A 21,727-nucleotide genomic window follows, 5' to 3' on the forward strand; every position below is an offset into this window, starting at 1 on the left:
CAATGACGTTCCTTCAATCATAAGGTCAGAAGTGGGGATGTTTGCTGATGATTCAGCACAATTCGTGACTCCTCAGATACTGAAGCAGTCCGTGTAGAAAAGTAGCAAGATCTGGACAATATCCAGGCTTGGGCTGATAAGTGGCAAGTAACATTCGTGCCACAAAAGTGTCAGGCAATGACCATCTCCAACAAGAGAGAATCTAACCATCTCGCTTTGACGTTCAATGGCATTACGATTGCTGAATTCCACACTATCAACATCCTGGGGGTTGCCATTGATCAGAAACTGAACTTGAATAGCCATATAAATACCATGGCTACAAGAGCAGGTCTGAGGTTAGGAATCCTGTGGCGAGTAACTCACTTTCTGACTTTCCAAAGCCTGTCCACCATGTGCAAGGCACAAGTCAGGAATGCGATGCAGTACTGGATGGGTGCAGCTCCAACAGAGGAAGCTCGGCACCATCCAGGACAAAGCAGCCCGCTTGATCGACACCCCATCCACAAACATTCACTCCCTCCATCACTGACGCTCAGTGGCAGCAGTGTGTACCATCTACAAGATGCACTGCAGCAAATCACCAAGGCTCCTTTAACAGTACCTTCCAAACCTGCGACATGTACTATCTAGAAGGACAAGGGCAGCAGGTGCATGGAACACCACCACCTGTAAGTTCTCCTCCAAGCCACACATCCTGACTTGGAATTATATCGCCATTTCTTCACTGTCATTAGGTCAAAATCCTGGAACTCCCTTCCTAATGGCACTGTGTGTGTACGTACCCCACATGGACTGCAGCAGTTCAAGAAGGCATCTCACCACCACCTTCTCATGGGCAATTAGAGATGGGCAATAAATGCTGATGCCCACATCTCCATAAATGTATAAGAAAACATATTAGGGCCCAAGGTAAAAAAAAAAGAGTCCATTAATAAAAATGTGACTGCATTAGCACAGCTTGTAGAATCCTGTGAATTTGCGAAACTAAAAGATGATCTAATTAAAGGCAGGTTTGTATTCTGCATAAGAGATCCCTCGGTGAGAGCATGTCTGCTGACAGAGGAGAAACTTACTCTCAGGAGAGTGATCGACGTGCAGAAGTGCTGCGGTTGTAAAACAGCTCGTGGAGAATATTCATTGCAGAACAGACCAGCCTGTGCATTATGCTGATAGACGTTCTAGGCCGAAAGGGCAGATAGCTCACGGACAAAGGACATCACACAAAGGAAAAGAAGGCATATCCAGCGTGGGGGTAGCAGTGTTCTTTGTTGTTCTCACTGTAAGAAGCCGAATCATTTTGCACACAAGTGTTGGCTAGAAGGAAGCACAACAAGCAGGTATGGATGGCTACTGGAGAGATATCAGCAGAAGATTCTGACGAATCACTGTACACCATACAACAGGTTGGTTCAGTCAGGTCAGTAGGTGATAAATGGTTTGTGACTATTGGAATGATGACTACAGAAGGAGAACATTAAGTCAACAAAGTGCGTCATGCAACATCATGACCTTCACAGACCTGGGTGAAGTGGCTCAAAATAGCGAACCAGAAATGAAGCGCTCGAAAGTAAGGTTGAGGCTATATGATGGCACCATACTAGTGCCAAGTGGACAAGTTACAAGTGAGATCCCAATGCAATGACAAGAATGAATATCTGGTGTTCCAGATCATAGACGGCAAACAAAAGCCACTCATCTCTGCTGGAGCAAGTCTGAAGCTTAGACTGGTAACCCTCAACGTGTAAAGAGAGATTTGCAATGTGTCGCAGCACACTAAATCATTGACTGCGGAACAGATCTTAGAGGAGTACAATGATGTGCTAACAGGTTTAGGATGTCTTCCTGGAGAATATCATCTCGAAATAGATGAGTGGGTAAGACCAATTCAGCATCTGCCGAGGAAAGTTCTAGCTGCTCTCAAGGCCAGCCTGAAAGATAAGATAGAAGAGCTGGAAAAGAAGGGGGTTATGAAGAAAGTGACATCCCCTACAGAATGGATTGGCAACATGGTAGCAGTGAAGCAACCTGGAAAGCTGAGAGTTTGCATGGACCCAATGGATCTAAATAAAGCCTTGAAGAGATCTCACTACCCCACGCCAATCATCAAAGAAATTTTGCCACAACTTGCAAAGGCAAAAATCTTCACTACTCTTGATGTGAAGGATGATTAATGGCAAGTAAAGCTGAATGAAAGCAGCAACTTTATAACTACATTCTGGATGCCATTCAGGCAATACAGATGGTTGTGCATGCCATTTGGCATTTCCATGGCTCCGGAGAAGTATCTGACAGCATGAGATAGTGATCTTCCTGGAGTGGAAGCTATTGTGGATGATCTGCTAGTTTATGGACGAGGAGACACAATGGAAGAATCCATTGCTGACCATGATCAAAATCTAATGCGACTGCTGGACAGAGCTTGCCAGGTGAACCTGAAGCCGAACAAGAAAAAATTGCAATTAAAGATGCCCGAAGTCAAGTACATAGGTCATGTACTGACAGCAAACCGTCTTCGCCTGGATCCTGAAAAGGTGAGAGCGATAACAGCGATGTGGCGGCCAGTAGATGTGAAAGCAGTGTCACGATTTGTTGGTTTCGTCAACTATTTAGCAAAATTGTTGTCCAACTTGTCGTCTTGAGTGTGAACCAATCTGTGAACTTGCTGCCAAAGACGTACAGTGGTATTGGGGCACAGAAGCACCATTCACTAAAATCAAGTGAATAGTGATGGCAACTCCAGTGCTGAAATACTATGACGTAAATGGTCGTCACCCCTGCAGTGTGACACTAGCGAGACAGGACTTGGAGCAACCGTAATGCAGCAAGAATAACTGGTTGCATTTGCATCCAGGGCGTTAACGCAAACAGAACGATGCTATGCTCAGATTGAGAAAGAGTGCCTGGCCATTGTCTTTGCTTGTGAGCATTTTCATCAATACCTACTTGGAAGAGACAAAGTGACAGTCGAGTCCGACCACAAGCCACTTCAAAGCATTTTCCTGAAGCCACTACTGTCTTCTCCAAAGCGTCTGCAAGGAATGTTACTCCGGTTACTGAGATATCATCTGGACATGACATACAAGCAAGGGAAACAGATGTACATCAGACATGCTGTCAAGAAGAAAGTAGTGGATGCTATGACAGTGTGTGAAATCTTCCAAATCCAACATGAAGCTGCAGCTTGACATGCTCTGGAAGTCATCAACCCAGCAGAGACATTGAATATGACAAATCAAGTGAACTACCCAGCAAGATGCAACTCTCCAAGTGTTGCAAGAAGGAGTGATAAAAGGATGGCCTGAAAGCATCATGGACACGCCTGTGGTCACAAGAGCTTATTGGGCATACAGAGATGAATCGACAGCCCAAGATGGCATTGCGTACAAAGGCGATAGTCATTATCGCTAAGGAGTTGAGAGGAGAGATGCTAAAGTGCATCCATGCAAATCACCAAGGAATTGAGTCGAGTCTGAGGAAGACAAGAGAGGTGCTCTATTGGCTAAACATGAGCAATGAAATCGACGACCACATCAGCCAGTGCAGTGCATGTAATGAGTACCAAGCTAAAGAGCCGCTGATGGGACATGACATCCCAGACAGACCATGAATGAAGCTGGGAGTAGTAGACCTCTTCACTGTTGCAGGGACTGATTATCTTGTCATCGTAGACTAATATTCTGACTACTGGGAGGTAGACCAGCTGACTTCAAAGACTACCGGTGAGATTGTAGAATGCCTGAAAGCACACTTCAGTCGTTATGGTATTCCAGACATTGTAATGAGCGACAATGGCCCTCCGTTCATGAGTGAAGAATTCAGCCACTTCGTAAAGGATTGGGAAATTCAACATCATACACCATATCCACACTATCCCCAGCCAAATGGAAAGGCTGAGGCGGCAATGAAAATCACCAAAGGAATCATAAAGAAATTGAGCATATCCAGCACAGATGTATACAAGGCAATCCTCGAATGGAGAAACACACCTACTGAAGGCGTGGAAAGTAGTCCAGTACAAAGACAAATGTCACGCCACACGGAAACTACTCTTCCAATAGCAAAAAAGCTACTGAAGTCAGAAGTAGTAGCAGACATGAGTGACAAAATCAAGGTGAAATAGCAGAAAGCCAAATTTCATTTTGACAAAACTGCCAAACCTTTGCCAGAATTGAGCATTGGAGAGCCAGTCAGGGTACAAACCTTCAATGCTGACAACAAGAGTCAGCCCAAGTGGCAACTTGGGACCTGCGTGGAGCAGTTGTCACCTCGATCATATGCAGTGGAAGTGAACGGCCAGATATACCGTCGCAACCGCAGACACAGATACACAACTGGAGAAGCTGTTTCTTCACTGCAGGCGGCCGATCAGGAAGATGTGAACTCACCCCAATTACCATATGTAAAGCGCTACTTACCTCTCCTGATTATGCAAGCCGTCGCCTCTCACTCCACACTTCTGCAATTTACGTTTAACAGGCGGCTGTCACATGCCATCCTATTTACGAACAGAGAAGTCGACAGGACATCAGAAGCAGGAGTACTTGACAGTGAAGGTAAGTCCAGATATACAGGGGTCTGAACTCTGCATACTGGAAGGGAGGAGGGAGGGGGTTATTACAGGGGTCTCAACTCTGCATACTGGAAAGGAGGTGGGGGGGATAGGATTACAGGGGCCACGTCTGTATGCCCTTCATAAAGGTTGTCAGCTCTGTGCCATTGATTACCTCTGTCAGTGAAGGAGCAATGGCACTCGAGTCACCCTGTTTGTGGGGAGAGTGCCAGAAACGGTAGGTGTGTGAAGCTTATATGTCTGGTGGGCAAATCGGTGCAGCTTGTACAATCTTGATGTGGTCATGCGTTGCTACTCTAAGTGGGAGCTAAGACGGGCAATGCCATGCCATGCCACATAACTACTGCATGAAAGCACCTGATGTACCACTCAACATCAGTCTCTGCCCTGTCAGGAACCTTCGAAGAAGCTAAGGAATCGAGTTCAATTGCAACTTGGAGATGGGGATGTTTCACCCTATAGTCATTGATGCGCTCCTTGTGAGGATCCATATGCGCCGCAGGCAAAACCAACAGGCAGATGTAGCTCACATAGAGGCCTCCGCTCGTGAGCAGCAGCACCCAAGAAGACCTCACCACTACAGATCGCCGCACATCTACAGGTCTCTCATGACATGCCTGCAGATGTCAGAGCGCCAGTGTCAGAGGCGACTGCGGATGTTGGGAGAGGCGGTGACACATCTCTGTGCCTTGCTGAACGATGACCTGCAGACCAGGGGCTTCGGGGGACCATCCTATGCCTGTGGCCGTCAAAGTGACAGCAGCTCTCAATTTTTATGCCTCTGCATCATTTCAGGAGCCCACCACATGGGGTGACACAGTCAGCAGTGCACCACTGCATCAGGGAGGTCACTGATGCTCCGTTCTGGAGGGCTGGTGAATATATCCGCTTCACAACAGACCCTGAAAGCCAGGCCCAGAGGGCCACTAGTTTCAGCTCCATCGCGGGATTCCCACAGGTGCAAGGGGTCATAGATTGCACCCATTTGGCCATCAAGGCTCCCAACGGGTGACCAGCTGAATACGTAAACTGTAAGGGCTTCCACTCAATCAATGTGTAGCTCGTGTGTGATCACTGGAAACGATTCATGCAAATCTGTGCCTGCTTTGCTGGCAACTGCCATGATGCCTTCACCCTGCGCCAGTCCCAGCTGCCATTGCTGTTCACTGAAATGGCTCAGATGGAGGGGTGGCTTCTTGGAGACGAGGGCTACTCCTTGCAGACATGGCTCCTGACACCAGTGAGACACCCCACTGTTTCAGAGGAGAGATACAATGCCAGCCACAGAGCTACAAGAGCTACCGTTGAGCAGGCGATTGGCATGCTGAAAATGCGATTCCGCTGCCTGGATAGATCGGGTGTTGCCCTGCAGTACGAGCCAGAAAGGGAAGCTCGCATCATTGCTGTCTGCTGTGCTTTGCACAACTACACACTCAATAGGGGGGAGGTCTTACAGGATGAGGAGAGACATGAGCAGGACTCATCCTCGGCCGAAGAGGACGCTGAGGACAGAGAGCATCTAGGCACCGCATGCAGGGCGAGCAGCGAGCTAGGGATGCATGGCAGTGCCTCATTAGTCAAAGGTTCTCCACGCCATAGGAACCACCATGAGCTCTGCAAGCCACACAGGACCCTCATTCATCTGTTGTGCTGCAGTCTGCATCTGCAACATCTTTGCATCCACCATTACTGGCAGCAGCAGACTGAGCCATTGTCCATGTTACTGCATCCGTGGAGATGCATATGAGTGATACCGGCATGGCAATGATATTCCATACAGTGGCAGTTCTGAAAGGCCAATGATGTAATAGGAGGAGCCACAATCGGTACATGCTGGCACACATCATTCAGAGTAAAAGCAAAGCACATGTTAGTGAAGACAATTTTGGTTTTGGTCTTTCTACATTGTTGTGTCACCCATGCAGACCCATTTGTATCATGGTGCTTTTTGGAAGTGCTTGCGGATGCTCCTACGTGGTGCCACTTCTGTGCTAGCATCCTGACGGTAGAAAGGCTGCTGATATGATTCCCTTTGGCTGTGGATGACTTTGGCGGTCGTACTCTGCGCACAAGGCCTGAAGGGCCCTGGCTGGCTGGGGGACTGATTGTTCACCCTCTTGCGGCATTGGACCCTTTGACGCTGGATGGCCCCAAGGCTACTTATTTCCTTTGCCATCTCCAGCCAGGTTGCCTTGGTCAGGCGGGAGAGCCTCCTCTTACCATCGCTGGGGAAAAAGACTTCCTGCCTTGCCCGCACAGCCTGGAGGAGAGTTACCAGGGAGGCTTCGCTGAACTGTGGGGCCATCCTAGAGTAATCCTCTGCTATCCTCGGTTTTTGGTGTGGTTCTTTAAATGAACTTGGTCACAGACCTGAAAGTTAACTCAGCTTCACTCCACAAATGCTGCCTCACCTGCTGAGTTTCTCCAGCACTTTCTGCTTTGCTGCCAGATTGACAGCAGCCCCACTCTTCAACAGTGAGGTAAGTATTTCTTTGGCAGCTGTCAGGAAGCAGATGCTGGGATGCTTTAAATAGGGCGCCAGCACCTGCTGCACAGCTGCCAAAAGGTCCCTCGCTGCGCCGGATTTTTCGCCTCTCCCCATGTAATATTGAACGGGGGTGGAGGGGGGGCGGGGGATGGGGTGGTGGCTCGTCGCGTCGCAGTGATGCTGATGAGCCCCTGTGCGTAATATCACGGGGGTTTGGTGGCAGCAGCCACTCAGTGCGGGCATGCCACTAAGTTCAAAGTGTGCCACCGCGAAGTGCGGCACGCTAATAAAATTCAGCCTTGTGTGCACAATGCATGTGCAGAGACTGATAGAAAAACAAACTGCTAATGCATGAGAACAGTTGTGTGCATAGTGGGTCACTTGGACAACTCAGTGTAAACGATAATGCATGCAATTTTTTTTTCCTTTTTGTCTGAAAAGGGGGATGTTTGGATGAGAAATGCAATACTGTACTAATGTGCCTCCTGGCTTGTGTAGTCTACCATGAGACACTCAGTGCAGGCACCCATTAGAAGGCAGTTCAATAAAGACACAGTACAAGCAAGACTGTTGTCCTGTGAGCTCGTAACACAGCTTGTGGTTCTATCGGCTTTTATTCTTACCACTTAACTGAAGAACAAAGTTTATAACCTTTTACTGTATAATAGCTAATAGTGAGTTTAAGACTGTAATTAGTCTCTTCTGATTTGTTCATGTGGTTACATCAGAGTTGTTCAGTTGGATTTACCACCTTGTACCAGACTGCCATTTATCCACCTTATGTTTTATAAAATCTTCAATAGACGTAGCATACAGTTTTTCTCCTTTTAAATTCTGTAAAAGGCACATACTAATATTAGGTTTTCCTTTCAATTATTTAATTTATTTTGAAAATTGTACCTTTTCTAAATAAAAATGCAGACTTCATTGCGGCTTTAGAAAAATATAGGAAGATTAGATGAGTGTGCTTTGGCTCATAATCCATGTGGAGGAACAATAAGAGACATAAAAGTCTAAAAACTTGTGAGTATTGTATCAGGATTTTACTGGACAAAATCGTGGTAGCGTTTGGTTACATACAGTTCAGTTCTGTGAAAAATATTGAAAATATTATTTTTGGTACTAATATATATAATGCATTATTGGTGATTTGTAAGGTACGATCATTAAAACAGTTAATGAGTTGCATTAATATTAACCAGAATGCTATGTTATATTTAGGGTATTGAAAAGGTTAAAGGCAAAAGATCCTAAAAAGATTCAACTGGAGCGGTTGGAACAAGGATTTTCCATCTATGTAAATGGTGCTAACTCTGAATTAAAGAGGCAAACAAGATTTGAAGCAACTGCAAGATCAGTATGGACAGCTGGTGAGTAATGGCTATAACAGAGGAACAAGCTGTTGTGTTGCTCAAGGGGATAAAATATATCCTTCCGTCTACAGAGATGACATCAATCTGTTGTTTTGTGAGCTATGCAGGATAGAATAGACCATTATTTATTGTCATTAGGGAGAAGCTTCAGTCCGTAGGCAAACACATAGATCTTTTTCTTTTCAATGAGTAGGACAGCTAAATTGTGACCAAGTAATACTGAGGTATTTGTAATTTTTCTAAGCAACTGTAAATGATGACCAATAAAAGCTCTCAGAATATGCTTAGGTTGCTAACTGTTCAGTATCCCAGTATTGAACATCTCTGAGTGCATCTTTTAATTTTTTGGAATGTTCATAATTGTTAAGTATATGCAAAACAAGATGTCGAATTATCTAAATGAAACATAACTTTGTATGCTAATTAAAGAAAAATGTTCTGCAATAAGGCTGTAACAGAATCTTTATTCCGGAGGATTTCTGATAGTAAATCTACAATCTCAATTTTAACTTGTAATTTGTTTTTCACAAAATAGTCATAATCACTGATTGCTATCTTCACAATCACATCAGATTACGTAGAATGTATGACACAGAAACAGGCCATTCAGCCCAACCAGTCCATGCCAGCATTTATGCTCCACTTGAGCCTCCTCCCATCTTTCCTCATCTAACTCCATCAGTATAACTCCCTATTCCCTTCTCCCTCATACACTTGTCCAGCTTCCCCTTAAATGCATCTATGCTATTCGTTTCAACCACTCCATGTGGTAGCAAGTTCCACATTCTTGCTACTCTTTGGGTGGAGAAGTTTCTTCTGAATTCACTATTGGATTTCTTGGTGACTATCTTATATGAATGGCCTCTAGTTATGCTCTTTCCCACAAGTGCAAATGTTCTCTGTATCAACTCTATCAAAACCTTTCATAATTTTAAAAGCCTCTGTTAGGTTACCCCTCAATCTTCTTTTTTCAAAAGAAGAGATCCAACCTGTCAATCCTTTCCTGAGATGTATACCCATGCATTTCTGGTAATATCCTTGTAAATCATCTCTGTACCATCTTCAGTGCCTTTATATCCTTTTTATAATATAGCAACCAGAACTGCATGCAGTACTCTAAAGTGTGGTCTAACCAAGGCTCAATCGAGGCTTAGCATAACTTCCCTACTTTTCAATTCTGATCCTCTAGAAATAAATCTTAGTGCTTGGTTTTCTTTATTTTTCTGGCCTTGCTAACCTATGATGCAACTTTTAGTGATTGATGTATTTGTACTCCATGATCCCTTTGTTCCTCTACTCCACCTAAACTCATACCTGCCAAGTAATAAGTGATCTCCCTATTTTTCCTAACAAAATGTACTACCTCACATTTATCTGTGTTGATCTTCATTTGCCAAATATTTGACCATTCTGTGAGTTTATTAATGTCCTCTTGTAATTTGTTGCAGTCCTCCTCAGTATTGCCTATACCCCCGCCCCAATTTGGTGCCATCTGCAAGTTTAAAAATTGTGTTTTTGATTCCAAAGTCCAAATTGTTAATGTAAATTGTGAGCAGCAGTGGTCCCAGCACTGATCCATGTGAAACACCATTACCCACCCTCTGCTACTCTGAATAACTAGCTTTTACTCCTGCTCTCTGCTTTTTGTCTTGAAACCAGCAAGCAATCCGCTCTGCCACTTGTCCCCTGATTTCGCATTCTCTGACCTTATTCATTTGCTGATTATGGGGCACCTTATTGAAGACATTTTGTAAATCCAGATAACCTACATCTACTGCATTATCATTGTCTACTCCCTATATCACCACCTCAAAAATTTCAGTAACGTTGGTCAGGGGAAATTTTCCCTTTTGAAATCCATGCTGAATATTCATTATAATATTTTTCATTTCTAGATGTTCTATTCTTTCCTTTAGTAGGCATTCCTTTTTACTTCCTACCACCAATGTTAAGATGACTGGTCTATAATTCCCTGGATATTTTCTGTCCCCCTTCTTAAATCCATGAAATCTATCCATTCTGTTTCAGAATTATAGTGAAGTGGGATGTACTGAGGCAAAAAAGTATTACCCAAATCTGCACATCCGAAAGCTTCTTACAAGGGAATGAGATGGACACTGAGCAGGAGGTACCACAGTTTAATTGGGGAACAAAGTGAGCATCAAGCAGGAAGTGAGAGATTTTAAGTGGGTGGTCTGTCAGAGGTTTTTAAGAGATTTTTGAAAGCAAGCAAAATGATAGCGAGACAATGTGGCTTTTAGAAGAGCATTCTGGATAGTAGGGGTATGTTGACTGGAAAAATAGCTTTGGATAGTGGAGTGGAGGGGTTGACAACCATTAGTAACCCTAAATATGAGGAACTGAAGTAGAAGCTGGGCCTACCTGGAAGAGAGTGTTAGAATAGGCTGGATAAAGCTTTGGAGAAATTAAAATTGACAAGGATTTTTAACTTAATTTCCTGGGGCACAAGAAACCAGTGTAGCTTTGGGAGGAAGGAGATGATGAGTGTGCAGGACTTGATGTAGCGCACAAGGGTGTGAGTTAGCTGAAATTTGTGAAGAATAGCAGCATGGAAGAGTAGCCATTCCTCCCACACTATTCTCACTCTGCTTTCTGACTCTTGTAAGTTGAATTCATCCATGTGAAGGAGGTGATCAGCTCCGTCCAGTTTTTATTTTTTTTATATATATATTTCAAAATTCCATTGCAAACCCCTTTTGGGACTCTGGGGAGGGTGTGGGCGGTGGGGGAATACCATTTATTTAATATTGTTAAAAGGTCACCATCCACAATTTTGTTGTACCTTGTTACTTTTGTTATTCTGTTAAATTGCTGGTTTCAGGCAGCAGCAATCATAATATTGAATTTTATATTCAGTTTGAGGGAGAGAAGAGTGGGTCTAAGACTAGTATTTTAAACTTAAGGGAAAATAAGAGGGCATGAAAGCAGAGTGAACTGGCAAATTAGGTTAAGGAATAGGTCAATAGAGATGCAGTGGCAGACATTTAAGGGGATATTTCAACTTACACAGAATAGATACATTCCAACGAGAAAGAAAATTTCCAAGGAAAGGACCCATCATCTATGGCTAACTAAAGAAGTTAAAGATAGTATCAAACTTTAATGAAAAAGCATATAATTGCGTAAAGATGGGTGGCAGGTCAGAAGATTGGACAGAATATAAAAAGCAGCAAAGATGACTAAAAGATTAATAAGGAGGTAAAAATTAGAGTACAAGAGAAAGCTGCCTTGAAATATAAAAACAGATAATAAGAGTTTCTATAGAAGTGGCTAGTGAGATAGTTGATGCATTGGTGTTAATTTTCCAAAATTCCCTCGATTCGGGGAAGATGCTATTAGATTGGAAAGTAAAGAATGTAATTCCTTTTTTCAAAAAGGGAAGGAGACAGAAAACAGGAAACTACAGGCCAGTTAGCTTAACATCTGTCATAGGGAAAATGTTAGCTATTATTAAAGACATTATAGCAGAGCACTTAGAAAAATTCAAGGTAATCGGGCAGAGTCAACATGTTTTTGTGAAAGGAAATCATAGTTAACCAATTTATTGGAGTTCTTTGAAGAAGTAACATGTGCTGTGGATAAAAGGGGAACCAGTGGATGTACTGTACTTAGATTTCCAGAAGGCATTTGATAAGGTACTACATCAAAGCTTATTGCGGAAAATAAAAGCTCATGTTGTGGGGGTAACATGTTGGCATGGATAGAAGATTGGCTAGCTAACAGGAAACAGAGAGTAGGCATAAATGGGTCATTTTCTGGTTGGCAAGATGTTGTGCTGGGGCCACAACTTTTTACAATTTATAAAAATGACTTGGATGAAGGGACCAAAGGTATACTTGCTAATTTGCTGATGACACAAAGATAGGTAGGAAAGTAAGTTGTGAAGAGGACATCAGGAGGCTACAAAGGGATGTAGATAGGTTAAGTGAGTGGGAAAAGATCTGGCAAATGAAGCATAATGTGGGAGAATGTGAAATTGTCTATTTTGGCAGGAGAATAAAAAATAAGCATGTTATCTAAATGGTGAGAGATTGCAGAGCTCTGAGATGCAGAGGGATCTTGGTGTCCGAGTGCATGAATCACAAAAAGTTAGCATGCAGGTGCAGCAAGTAATTAGGAAAACTAATGGAATGTTATTGTTTGTTGTGAGGGGAGTTGAATACAAAAGTCGGGAGGTTATGCTTCAGTTATACAGGGCATTTGTGAGACCATATCTGAAATACTGTGTACAGTATTGGTCTCCTTATTTAAGGTAGGATGTAGATGCGTTGGAAGCATTCCAGAGAAGGTTTAGTAGCCTCAGACCTGGAATGGGTGGGTTGTCTTATGAGGAAAGGTTGGACAGGCTAGGCTTGTATCTGCTGGAGTTTAGAAGAGTAAGAGGTGACTTGATTGAAACATATACGATCCTGAGGGATCTTGACAGGGTGGCTGTGGAAAGGATATTTCCCCTTGTGGGAGAATCTAGAACGAGGGGTCGCTGTTTAAAAATAAGGGGTCGCCCATTTAAGGGGTTGGAAGCAGAATCTTTGAATATTTTTAAGGCAGAGGTAGATCGATTCCTGATAAGCAAGGGGGTGAAAGGTTATTGGGGGTAGGTGGGAATGTGGTGGTTCAGTTACAATCAGATCGGCTATGATCTTGTTGAATGGTGGAAGAGGCCCGAGGAGCCAAGTGCTCCTGCTCCTAATTCATATGTTCGTATGTTAAGAAGTAAACCAAAAAGCTTTGTTTACGTTAAGCCCATACATTAAAATTATGTATACAAAATTAATTTCAGATTCTGCTTCACGATCAACTTTGCATGCTGAAGAGCTACAAGAATTAAACATAATAAAACGTAGAAGCCAAACTGCGCCAGGCAAAGTTCTTCGTAAGGGTTGGGTGCAGGTAAAGGCAATTGTGATTAACCACAGTAGAAACTATGAAATCTTTGCCATGTACGGAGCACTTTCAACGTTAACTTTGCTTCTCTCTCCACAGATGCTGCCAGAGCTGCTGAGTATTTCCAGCACTTTTTGTTCTGTTTCACATTTCCAGCATCTGCAGTATTTTGCTTTTATTATCCCTAATTTTTTTAGTTGCCTTTTTTGAACATGTACAAAGCAGATAAAACAAGGTCAACTCACTTAATTACATCAGTTATGGTTCTTCAAGTACTTGGTACTTGAAGCACCGAGAGTATCTGGAATGTTGGATACTATCAATTGCCTTTAAAGTGCCATCATTTTTTGACATGACTTTGATAGTTTTGGAGTTTGACAATATGTCTGAAGGGTGGTCGTATTAGGAGCATAACATAAGAAATTGCAGCAGGATTAAACCATTTGACCCCTTGAGCCTGCTGCACCATTCAATACGATCATGGCTGATGATCTGCCTCAATTCCACTTTCCCACCTGCTCTCCATATCCCTTGATTTCTTAGGAGACCAAAAATCTGTCTATCACAGCCTTAAATATATTCAGTGATGGAGCATCCACAACCTTGGGGTAGAGAATTCAAAAGATTCACAATCCTTTGTGTGAAGGAATCTCTCCTCATCTCAGTCCTAAATGATCAACCCCATATCCTGAGACTGTGCCCCTGAGGAGATGCCACCCAGAATAAAAAGAGGAAAGCTTTAACTCAATTTGTGACCCTCCATTTAAAGTGTCTGTTCAAATAGGCACCTGTTGTCTAGTGAGTTGCTTGTGCACCCCAATCACATAATGGAGCATAGGCCTAATTTACTTGGCAGCTGTGACTTATTGAGCCTCATGCAGAACAAATTGGACACTGAATAAGCTTCAGCACCTTTAGATGTGAGGCCCTGGTGCTGAAAGTGTTTTGCATTATTGGCCCAAAAATGTCTGACTTGCTTCTGCCTCAAATATGGAAAGCATTGTCAGTAAATACTTAAATATGGCCTTTTCTTTGCACTTTCTCTGTTTTGAGTTTTTATTCACAACTTTTTAACACGATTTCAGCATTGATGTCTCTTGTGAGGTGGATTCACTTGTATGCTTTTCTTTCCCAAGCCTATAGTATAGATGTGTGTAAGTTAGGAACTGATGATTCCTGAAAGACATGGATTGCAGGTTGGAGTACTCAGTGCCACTGAGACTCGAGCCTGCAACCAGAAGTATAGAGTGAGTGCTGTACCATTTTAAAATCAAATTCTAGCTTAAGGTAGTAAGCTACCTTAAGTTCTGAAAAAATAACACTTGCATTTCATTACAGTCTTCAGTCCATATTAAGACGGAGAAAGGAACACAGTTACACCTTGGTTCGCCTGTAGATTACTCGGATGATTTTGAATCTTATGAAAGTGTTAATATGGAGACAGAGGAGATACCATGTAATTGCTCTCAGGTAACTTTAAAAAAAAACCACATGCAGTATTGCAAAGTATTTTCTATCATTGTGTTTTTTTAAAAACAACTTCAGCCAGCAGGTGAATTTTTTGTCTTCTCCACAAGGTTGCCTTCCAGAGTGATCACAGGCTGATACATTCTAAATTTCTTCAGGCATTACATAGAATCTGCAGCACAGAAACAGGCCATTCAGCTCAACTGGTCTATCCTGGTGTTTATAATCCATATGAGCTTCCTCCCACTTTACCTTTACCCATCCTGCCCCTTTCTCCCCCTGTTCCCTTCTCCCTCATGTAGATATCAAGCCTTCCCTTCAATGCATCAATCCTATTCGATTGAACCACTCCAGATAGCAGTTAGTTCCACTTTCTTGCCACACTCTTTGTAAAGAAATTAAAGTTATGCCCCTTATTCTGGATACCGTTTGTGAAAATAGTTTCTCCATATCCACCCTATTAAACCCCTTCATGATTTTAAGGAGCTCTATCAGGTCTCTTATTTTTTTCTTCCAGAGAAAAGAGCCCCAACTTGCTCAATGTTTCAGGATAATTGCAGCATCTCAATTCTGGTAACAACCCTGTAAATCTTTTCTGCACTTCCTCCTGCGCTTTAATATTTATCCTTGTATGGAGACCCGAACTATACATATGCGGCACAGTGGCGCAGTGGTTAGCACCGCAGCCTCACAGCTCCAGGGACCCGGGTTCAATTCTGGATACTGCCTGTGTGGAGTTTGCAAGTTCTCCCTGTGTCTGCGTGGGTTTTCTCCGGGTGCTCCGGTTTCCTCCCACAAGCCAAAAGACTTGCAGGTTGATAGGTAAATTGGCCATTATAAATTGTCACTAGTATAGGTAGGTGGTAGGGAAATATAGGGACAGGTGGGGATGTTTGGTAGGAATATGGGATTAGTGTAGGATTAGTATAAATGGGTGGTTGATGTTCGGCACAGACTCGGTGGGCCGAAGGGCCTGTTAATCTTAACCCAAGTGTGGCCCAATCAACAGAGCTGGCGGACAGCCATAAAGGTGGGGCTAGAGAATGGCGAGTGGAAGAGACTTAGCAGTTGGCAGGAAAAAAGCGCAAAGAGAGAGCAGGGTGGGAGGTGGGGGGTGTGGTGGATCGAGCAAGGTGCGAGAGGTGTGGGGGCAAGTGGCGAAGTGGGAGGCAAACAGCAAGCAGACGGGAGTGGGGAAGAGAAGCAGTGATCGCAGAGGGAGTGGGGTACTGTAGTGGGGGATGGAGGCAGCAATTATGGCTATTGAAGAGTGAGGCAACACTCGGCCTTCATTACTTCTGACATCATTATGTGGTGACGTCACCGTGCGCATGCACAGATTAAAACTGGCAAGACAGCAAATGTTCGGATGCACTGATGACATCAGCGATCGCTCTGTGCACACTCTGCATTGTCGAGAGATATTCTATATTTATGTATATGGTGAGCAACAGTGATCTCTGCGGGACACCATTTCCCACTTCCAATCCAGGCTACTCTACTCCTACTTTTTGTTTTCTGTTTTGTAGCCATCTTTCAATCCATTCTTTTCCCTGGCCCCTGACTCCACACATTCTGACCTTTTGTTATAAGTCTCTTACGTCATACATTATTTGAAGGCCTTATGAAGGTTCATATATGCCACATCCACTTGTAAAGTGAGGGAGGGAGAGTTCAGGTGTAAAACATAGTAACCTAAAGAGAAGAAAAGAGACCTAAGGTCAGAGTATAAAAATGAATCTAGATAACATACATACTGACAACAGAAACATTTATAGGAAGTAATAAAATACCTGATCAAAGCAAAGGGGGAGTAATGAAAAATAAGATCATATTAAATTGCCTATATAGTAATGTACAAAGCATGAGCAACAAAATGATGAACTTGAATACAGTAATTAGAAGTGAGGAAATTAATTTAAAATAGAATAATGGTAACATGGCTGCATACAGGGCAGGATTGGCAGTTAAATATTTTAAACTGTAATGTATTCAGAACTGATAGGAGGGGAAGAAAGAGTAGTGGGATAGCTGCGTTAATTAAAAATACATAGTGGCAGAAGCAAGAAAGGACACAACTAACAGACATGGAAACCAAATCCACATGGATGGGTATAAAGGATAGGTCATGCTATTAATGGATAAACTTTAATACTGTATGATATTAAGTAGTGGAAAGGAGGTGGAGGGAAGATATGTGGGCAATTATGAAATGAATAAAACACCACAGAATCATCACCATGGGCGATTTCAGCTGCCCTCATGAATTGGTGGGGAGGTGGGGTGGGGTGGTTAAAGGGGAAAAACTATGTTTTTAACTCCTTTCTGACCCATTAGGTAAAAAGCCCAACAAGGAAAGAGGGATCGCAACAACAGCTACTTGTATTTAACATAATAAAACATCCCCGACACTTAACAGGAAAGCTATAAAACATAATTTGACACATGAGATATTGGCGAAGGTGAAAGAGATAGGTTTTAAGAAGTGTCTTAAAGGAGGAATGAAAGACTGAGAAATTTTGGGAGGGGATTCCAGATCTTAGGGTCTAGGCAGCTGAAGGCATGGTCACCAATGGTGGAGCAATTAATATTAGGGATACTCAACAGACCAGAGTTAGATGAGCACAAATACCTGGGAAGGTTGTGGGGCTGGAGGAGAATAGAGATAGCGAGGGGCAAGGCCATCAAGGAGCAATTTGAAAACAAGGATTAGAATGTTAAAATCAGAGCATGGCTTCACCAGGGGCCAGTGTAGATCAGTGAGCAGAGGGGTGATGGGTGAATGGAAAATGGTGCAAGTGAGAACACGAGCAGCAAAGTTTTGGATGACGTCAAGTTTGCAGAGAGTAGAATGTAAGAGGCAGGCCAGGATCATGTTGGAATAGCCAAGTCTAGAGGTTAACAGAAGCAATGGAGTTTCAGCAACGGATGAGTTGAGGCCTGGGTGGAGTCGCGCGATGTTATGAAGGTGAAAAGAAGCAGTTTTAGTGATCGTGTGGATATGTGGTCAGAAGCTTACCTCAGGGCACCAAGATTTTTGAACAGACTGATTCAGCCTTAGGCTGCTGCCAAGGAGAGGATTGGAGTTCGTGGCATGGGAATAGCGTTTCTGCCGGGGACCGAAGACAATGGCTTCGGTCTTCCCAATATTTAGTTGGAGGAAATTTCTGTTCATCCAGTGCTGGCTGTCAGACAAATAATTTGATAATTTAGAGACAGTGGAGGAGTCGAGAGTGGTGGTGGTAAGGTAGAGCTGGGTGTCATAAGTGTACATGTGAAAACCAATGCTGTGTTTTTAATTATGTCGATGACGGGCAGCATGCAGATGAGAAATAGGGGGTCAAGGATAGATCCTTGGGGGACAGCAGAGGTAATGGTGCGGGAACAGGAAAAGAAGCTATTCCGGGTGATTCTCTGGATACGACAGGATAGATAGGAATGGAACCAGGCAAGTGCAGTCCCACCTAGCTGGACAGTAGGGGAGAGTCATTGCAGGAGGATGGTGTGGTCAACTGTGTCAAAGACTGCAGACAACTCAAGAAGGATGTGGAGTGATAGTTCGCCTTTGTCACAGTTACATAGGATGTCATTTGTGACTTTGATAAGAGCCACCAGTCCTGTGTCAGGAGGGGAAACCTGATTGGAGGGATACAAACGTGGAGTTTCGGGAACAACGGGCACAGATTTGGGAGGCGACAGCAAGTTGAAGGGTATATGCTAGACCTAGTAATGGGAAATAAACCAGAGCAAATAAGAGAAATAATTGTGGGAAAATTTTTAAGGAGTAGCAATTACTACACCATAAGGTTTAAGATAAGTATAGACAGTACAAATATCAAAGTAATATGTTGGAAAATAGCCAAATATGAGGGAATGAGGATGTAACTAGGGAAGATAAGCTGGAAAACATATTGAAGAGATAGAACAACAACAGACAATATCTAAAACATAGCGTTTGAAAGGGAGAAATGTGAAATAGCTACGAAGATTCTAAATTTTGATGAAGCTGACTTCAGTACGATGAGGCAGACACTGTAAACTGGACAAGTCTGTTAACAGGTAAAGCAACAGATGATCAGTGGAATAAAAGCAAAATACTGCGGATTCTGGAAATCTGAAATAAAAACAAGAAATGCTGGAACCACTCAGCAGGTCTGGCAGCATCTGTGGAAAGAGAAGCAGAGTTAACGTTTCGGGTCAGTCACCCTTCTTCGGAACTAGCAAATATTAGAAATGTCAAAGGTTATAAGCAAGTGAGGCGGGGGTGGGGCAAGAGATAACAAAGGAGAAAGTGTGGATTGGACAAGGCCACATAGCTGACCAAAAGGATAATCAGATGATCAGTGGAAGATGTTCAAAAAAAAAATTAATATGATACATTACCAGCTTATACCCCTAAGTAGTAAGGGTTCTACTTGCCAAAAAAAAGGTCATGGATTACTAAAAAGGTAAGAATCAACATAAAACTAAAAGATAAAACATACATAAATGCAAAAAATAGCACAGATCTGGTGAATGGGAAGAGGCAAAGAACAGCAAGTGATGACAAAAGAGATAATAGCTGCGAAAAGGGAATATAAAAAGAAACTTGCGAGGGTATCAGAGTCAACACAAACATTTTTATAATTATTATAGGAAAAAGAGGGTGGTCAAAGGCAGTTTGGTCTCTTGAAAACTGATAACCATGATATTGTCAATGAAATTAAGTGGTGGACGTGTTGAATAATTACTTTGCATTAGTATTTACAGTAGAGAAAGAGGTCAGCATGCCGGAGATCCTAGGAAACTAATGTTGAATCAAGGACAAAGAATTGCTAAGATTAACAAAAGCATAGCATGATAGTAATGAAGAAAATAATGGCCCTAAAGAGTGACAAATCCCCAAGACCAGGTGGTTTCCATCCAAGGGTTTACAAGGAAATAGATGAGAAAATTGCAGATGCCCTAACTATAATTTTACAAACTTCCCTTGATTTGGGAACAGTTCCTTTAGATTAGAAAATTGTGCATGTCACTTCCCTATTTAAGAAAGGTGAGAGAGGAAAACCAGGAAATTATAGACCAGTTAGTCTAACACCTGTTGTCAGCAAATCACTAGAATTTATAATTGAGCAGAAGGTGACTGAACACCTTGAAAATTTTTAGCTGATAGAGGCGCAGCATGGATTTGTAAAGGGTCATGCCTGACAAACCTGACTGAATTTTTTGAAGTGACTAAAATAATGGACAGAGGAATGTCAATGGATGCTATTTGTATGGACATCCAGAAGGCATTTGATAAAGCCCCTCACAAGAAACTGTTAGTTAAAGTTGCAGCTCTTGGAATTAAAGGCAAATTATTGAGCTCGTTGTAAAATTGGCTGAGCTGCAGGAGACAGAGATTAGGGGTAATTGGCAGGTACTGTAATTGGCAGGATGTGACTAGTGGTGTCCTATAAGGATCTGTGTTGGGGCCTCAACGGTTCACCGCATTTAAGACCCGAAGGTAGACGACATTGTAAGCAATGTAGATGGAAACATAAAATTACAAAGATATATAAATAGATCAGTGAATCGGCAAAACTGTGGTAAATGGATTTCAATGTAGGCAAATATGAGGTCATCCACTTTAGACCTAAAAAGGATAGAACAGGGGGTGCAGTGGTTAGCACCGCAGCCTCACAGCTCCAGCGACTCGGGTTCGATTCTGGGTACTGCCTGTGCGGTGTTTGCAAGTTCTCCCTGTGACCTCGTGGGTTTCTGCCAGGTGCTCCAGTTTCCTCCCACAGCCAAAGACTTGCAGGTTAATAGGTAAATTGGCCATTGTAAATTGTCCCTAGTGTACGTAGGTGGTAGGAGAATTGAGGGAAGGTGGGGATGTGGTAGGGAATATGGGGTTAATGTAGGATTAGTGTAAATGGGTGGTTGTTGATCGGCACAGACTCGGTGGGCCGAAGGGCCTGTTTCAGTGCTGTATGACTCTGACTCTATGAGGGTACTTTCTGAATGGTGTAAAGCTAGAAAAAGTGGAGATCCAAAGAGACTGCGGATCCAGGTACATAGATCATTAAAATGTTATGAACAGGCACAGAAAATAATCAGAAAGGCTAATGGTATGTCTGGAATACAAACAGCTAATGCTGGAAATGCTCAGCAGGTCAGGCAGCATCTGCAGAGAGAAACAGACTTAACTTTCTGAAATTCTCACTAATTTAGTGAACCTTCGCTGTACCACCTCCAATGCAAGTATATACTTTCTTAAATGTGGAGACCAAAACTGCATACCATACTCCAGATGTGGGGCTGAAGGCTGGCGGCGAGCTTCAAAAACGGCATGGCACATGCACGAGATGTGTGCCGCAGAGCCGCAATTATATTTGGCACGGCGGCTCATTTACATGGAGGGGGCAGGCGCTTCATCCCAGGCGCTGGTGCCATTTTTAAAGGGCTTCAGGCCCTTCCATCTCATTACATTCTTTTGAAAAATTTAATTAAACATGTGGTGTATATTTATCCCCTCTCCCACCTCCTATGAATAATGAGTTTACTTTTTGTACTCCTGCCCCCCCCCCCCCCCCCCCCCAAAAAAAACATAAACTCTCAAGAGAAACAATTTCTGGTGGGTAGAGAGTCGAGGATTAGGGGACGTAGTCTAAAAATGAGAGCCAGACCTTTCGGGAGTGAAATTAGGAAACGCTTCTACAAACAACGGGTGGTAGAAGTTTGGAACTTTTTTTCTACAAACAGCAGTTGATGCTAGATCAATTGTTAATTTTAAAATTGAGACTGATAGATTTTTGTTGATGAAAGGATATGGGCAAAGGCGGGCATATGAATACTTTGCATCTGTCTTCACAAAAGAGAAGGATGATGCAAACGTTGTAATTAAGGAGGAGGAGTGTGAAGTATTGGGCATGATAAACATAGGGAGAGGGGAAGTAT

The 21,727-nt window shown here is 43.0% G+C and overlaps 1 protein-coding gene across 8 annotated transcripts in view; it reads left to right on the forward strand.

Annotated features, from left to right (window-relative positions):
- LOC137383199 (katanin-interacting protein) overlaps positions 1 to 21,727 on the forward strand; it is a 234,788-nt gene that overhangs the window by 52,564 nt on the left and 160,497 nt on the right. For all 8 annotated transcript variants that reach the window (XR_010977350.1, XM_068055677.1, XM_068055676.1 and 5 more), the window contains 3 exons: positions 8,283 to 8,431; positions 13,236 to 13,345; positions 14,678 to 14,809. Coding sequence is in view for 7 of the 8 variants with exons in the window: in XM_068055677.1 (XP_067911778.1) it covers positions 8,283 to 8,431; positions 13,236 to 13,345; positions 14,678 to 14,809 (391 nt within the window). In the remaining variant the exon portion in view is untranslated. The remainder of the gene's footprint in view (positions 1 to 8,282; positions 8,432 to 13,235; positions 13,346 to 14,677; positions 14,810 to 21,727) is intronic.

This window comes from Heterodontus francisci, chromosome 24 (genome assembly GCF_036365525.1).
Source record: "Heterodontus francisci isolate sHetFra1 chromosome 24, sHetFra1.hap1, whole genome shotgun sequence".
NCBI lineage: Eukaryota > Metazoa > Chordata > Chondrichthyes > Heterodontiformes > Heterodontidae > Heterodontus > Heterodontus francisci.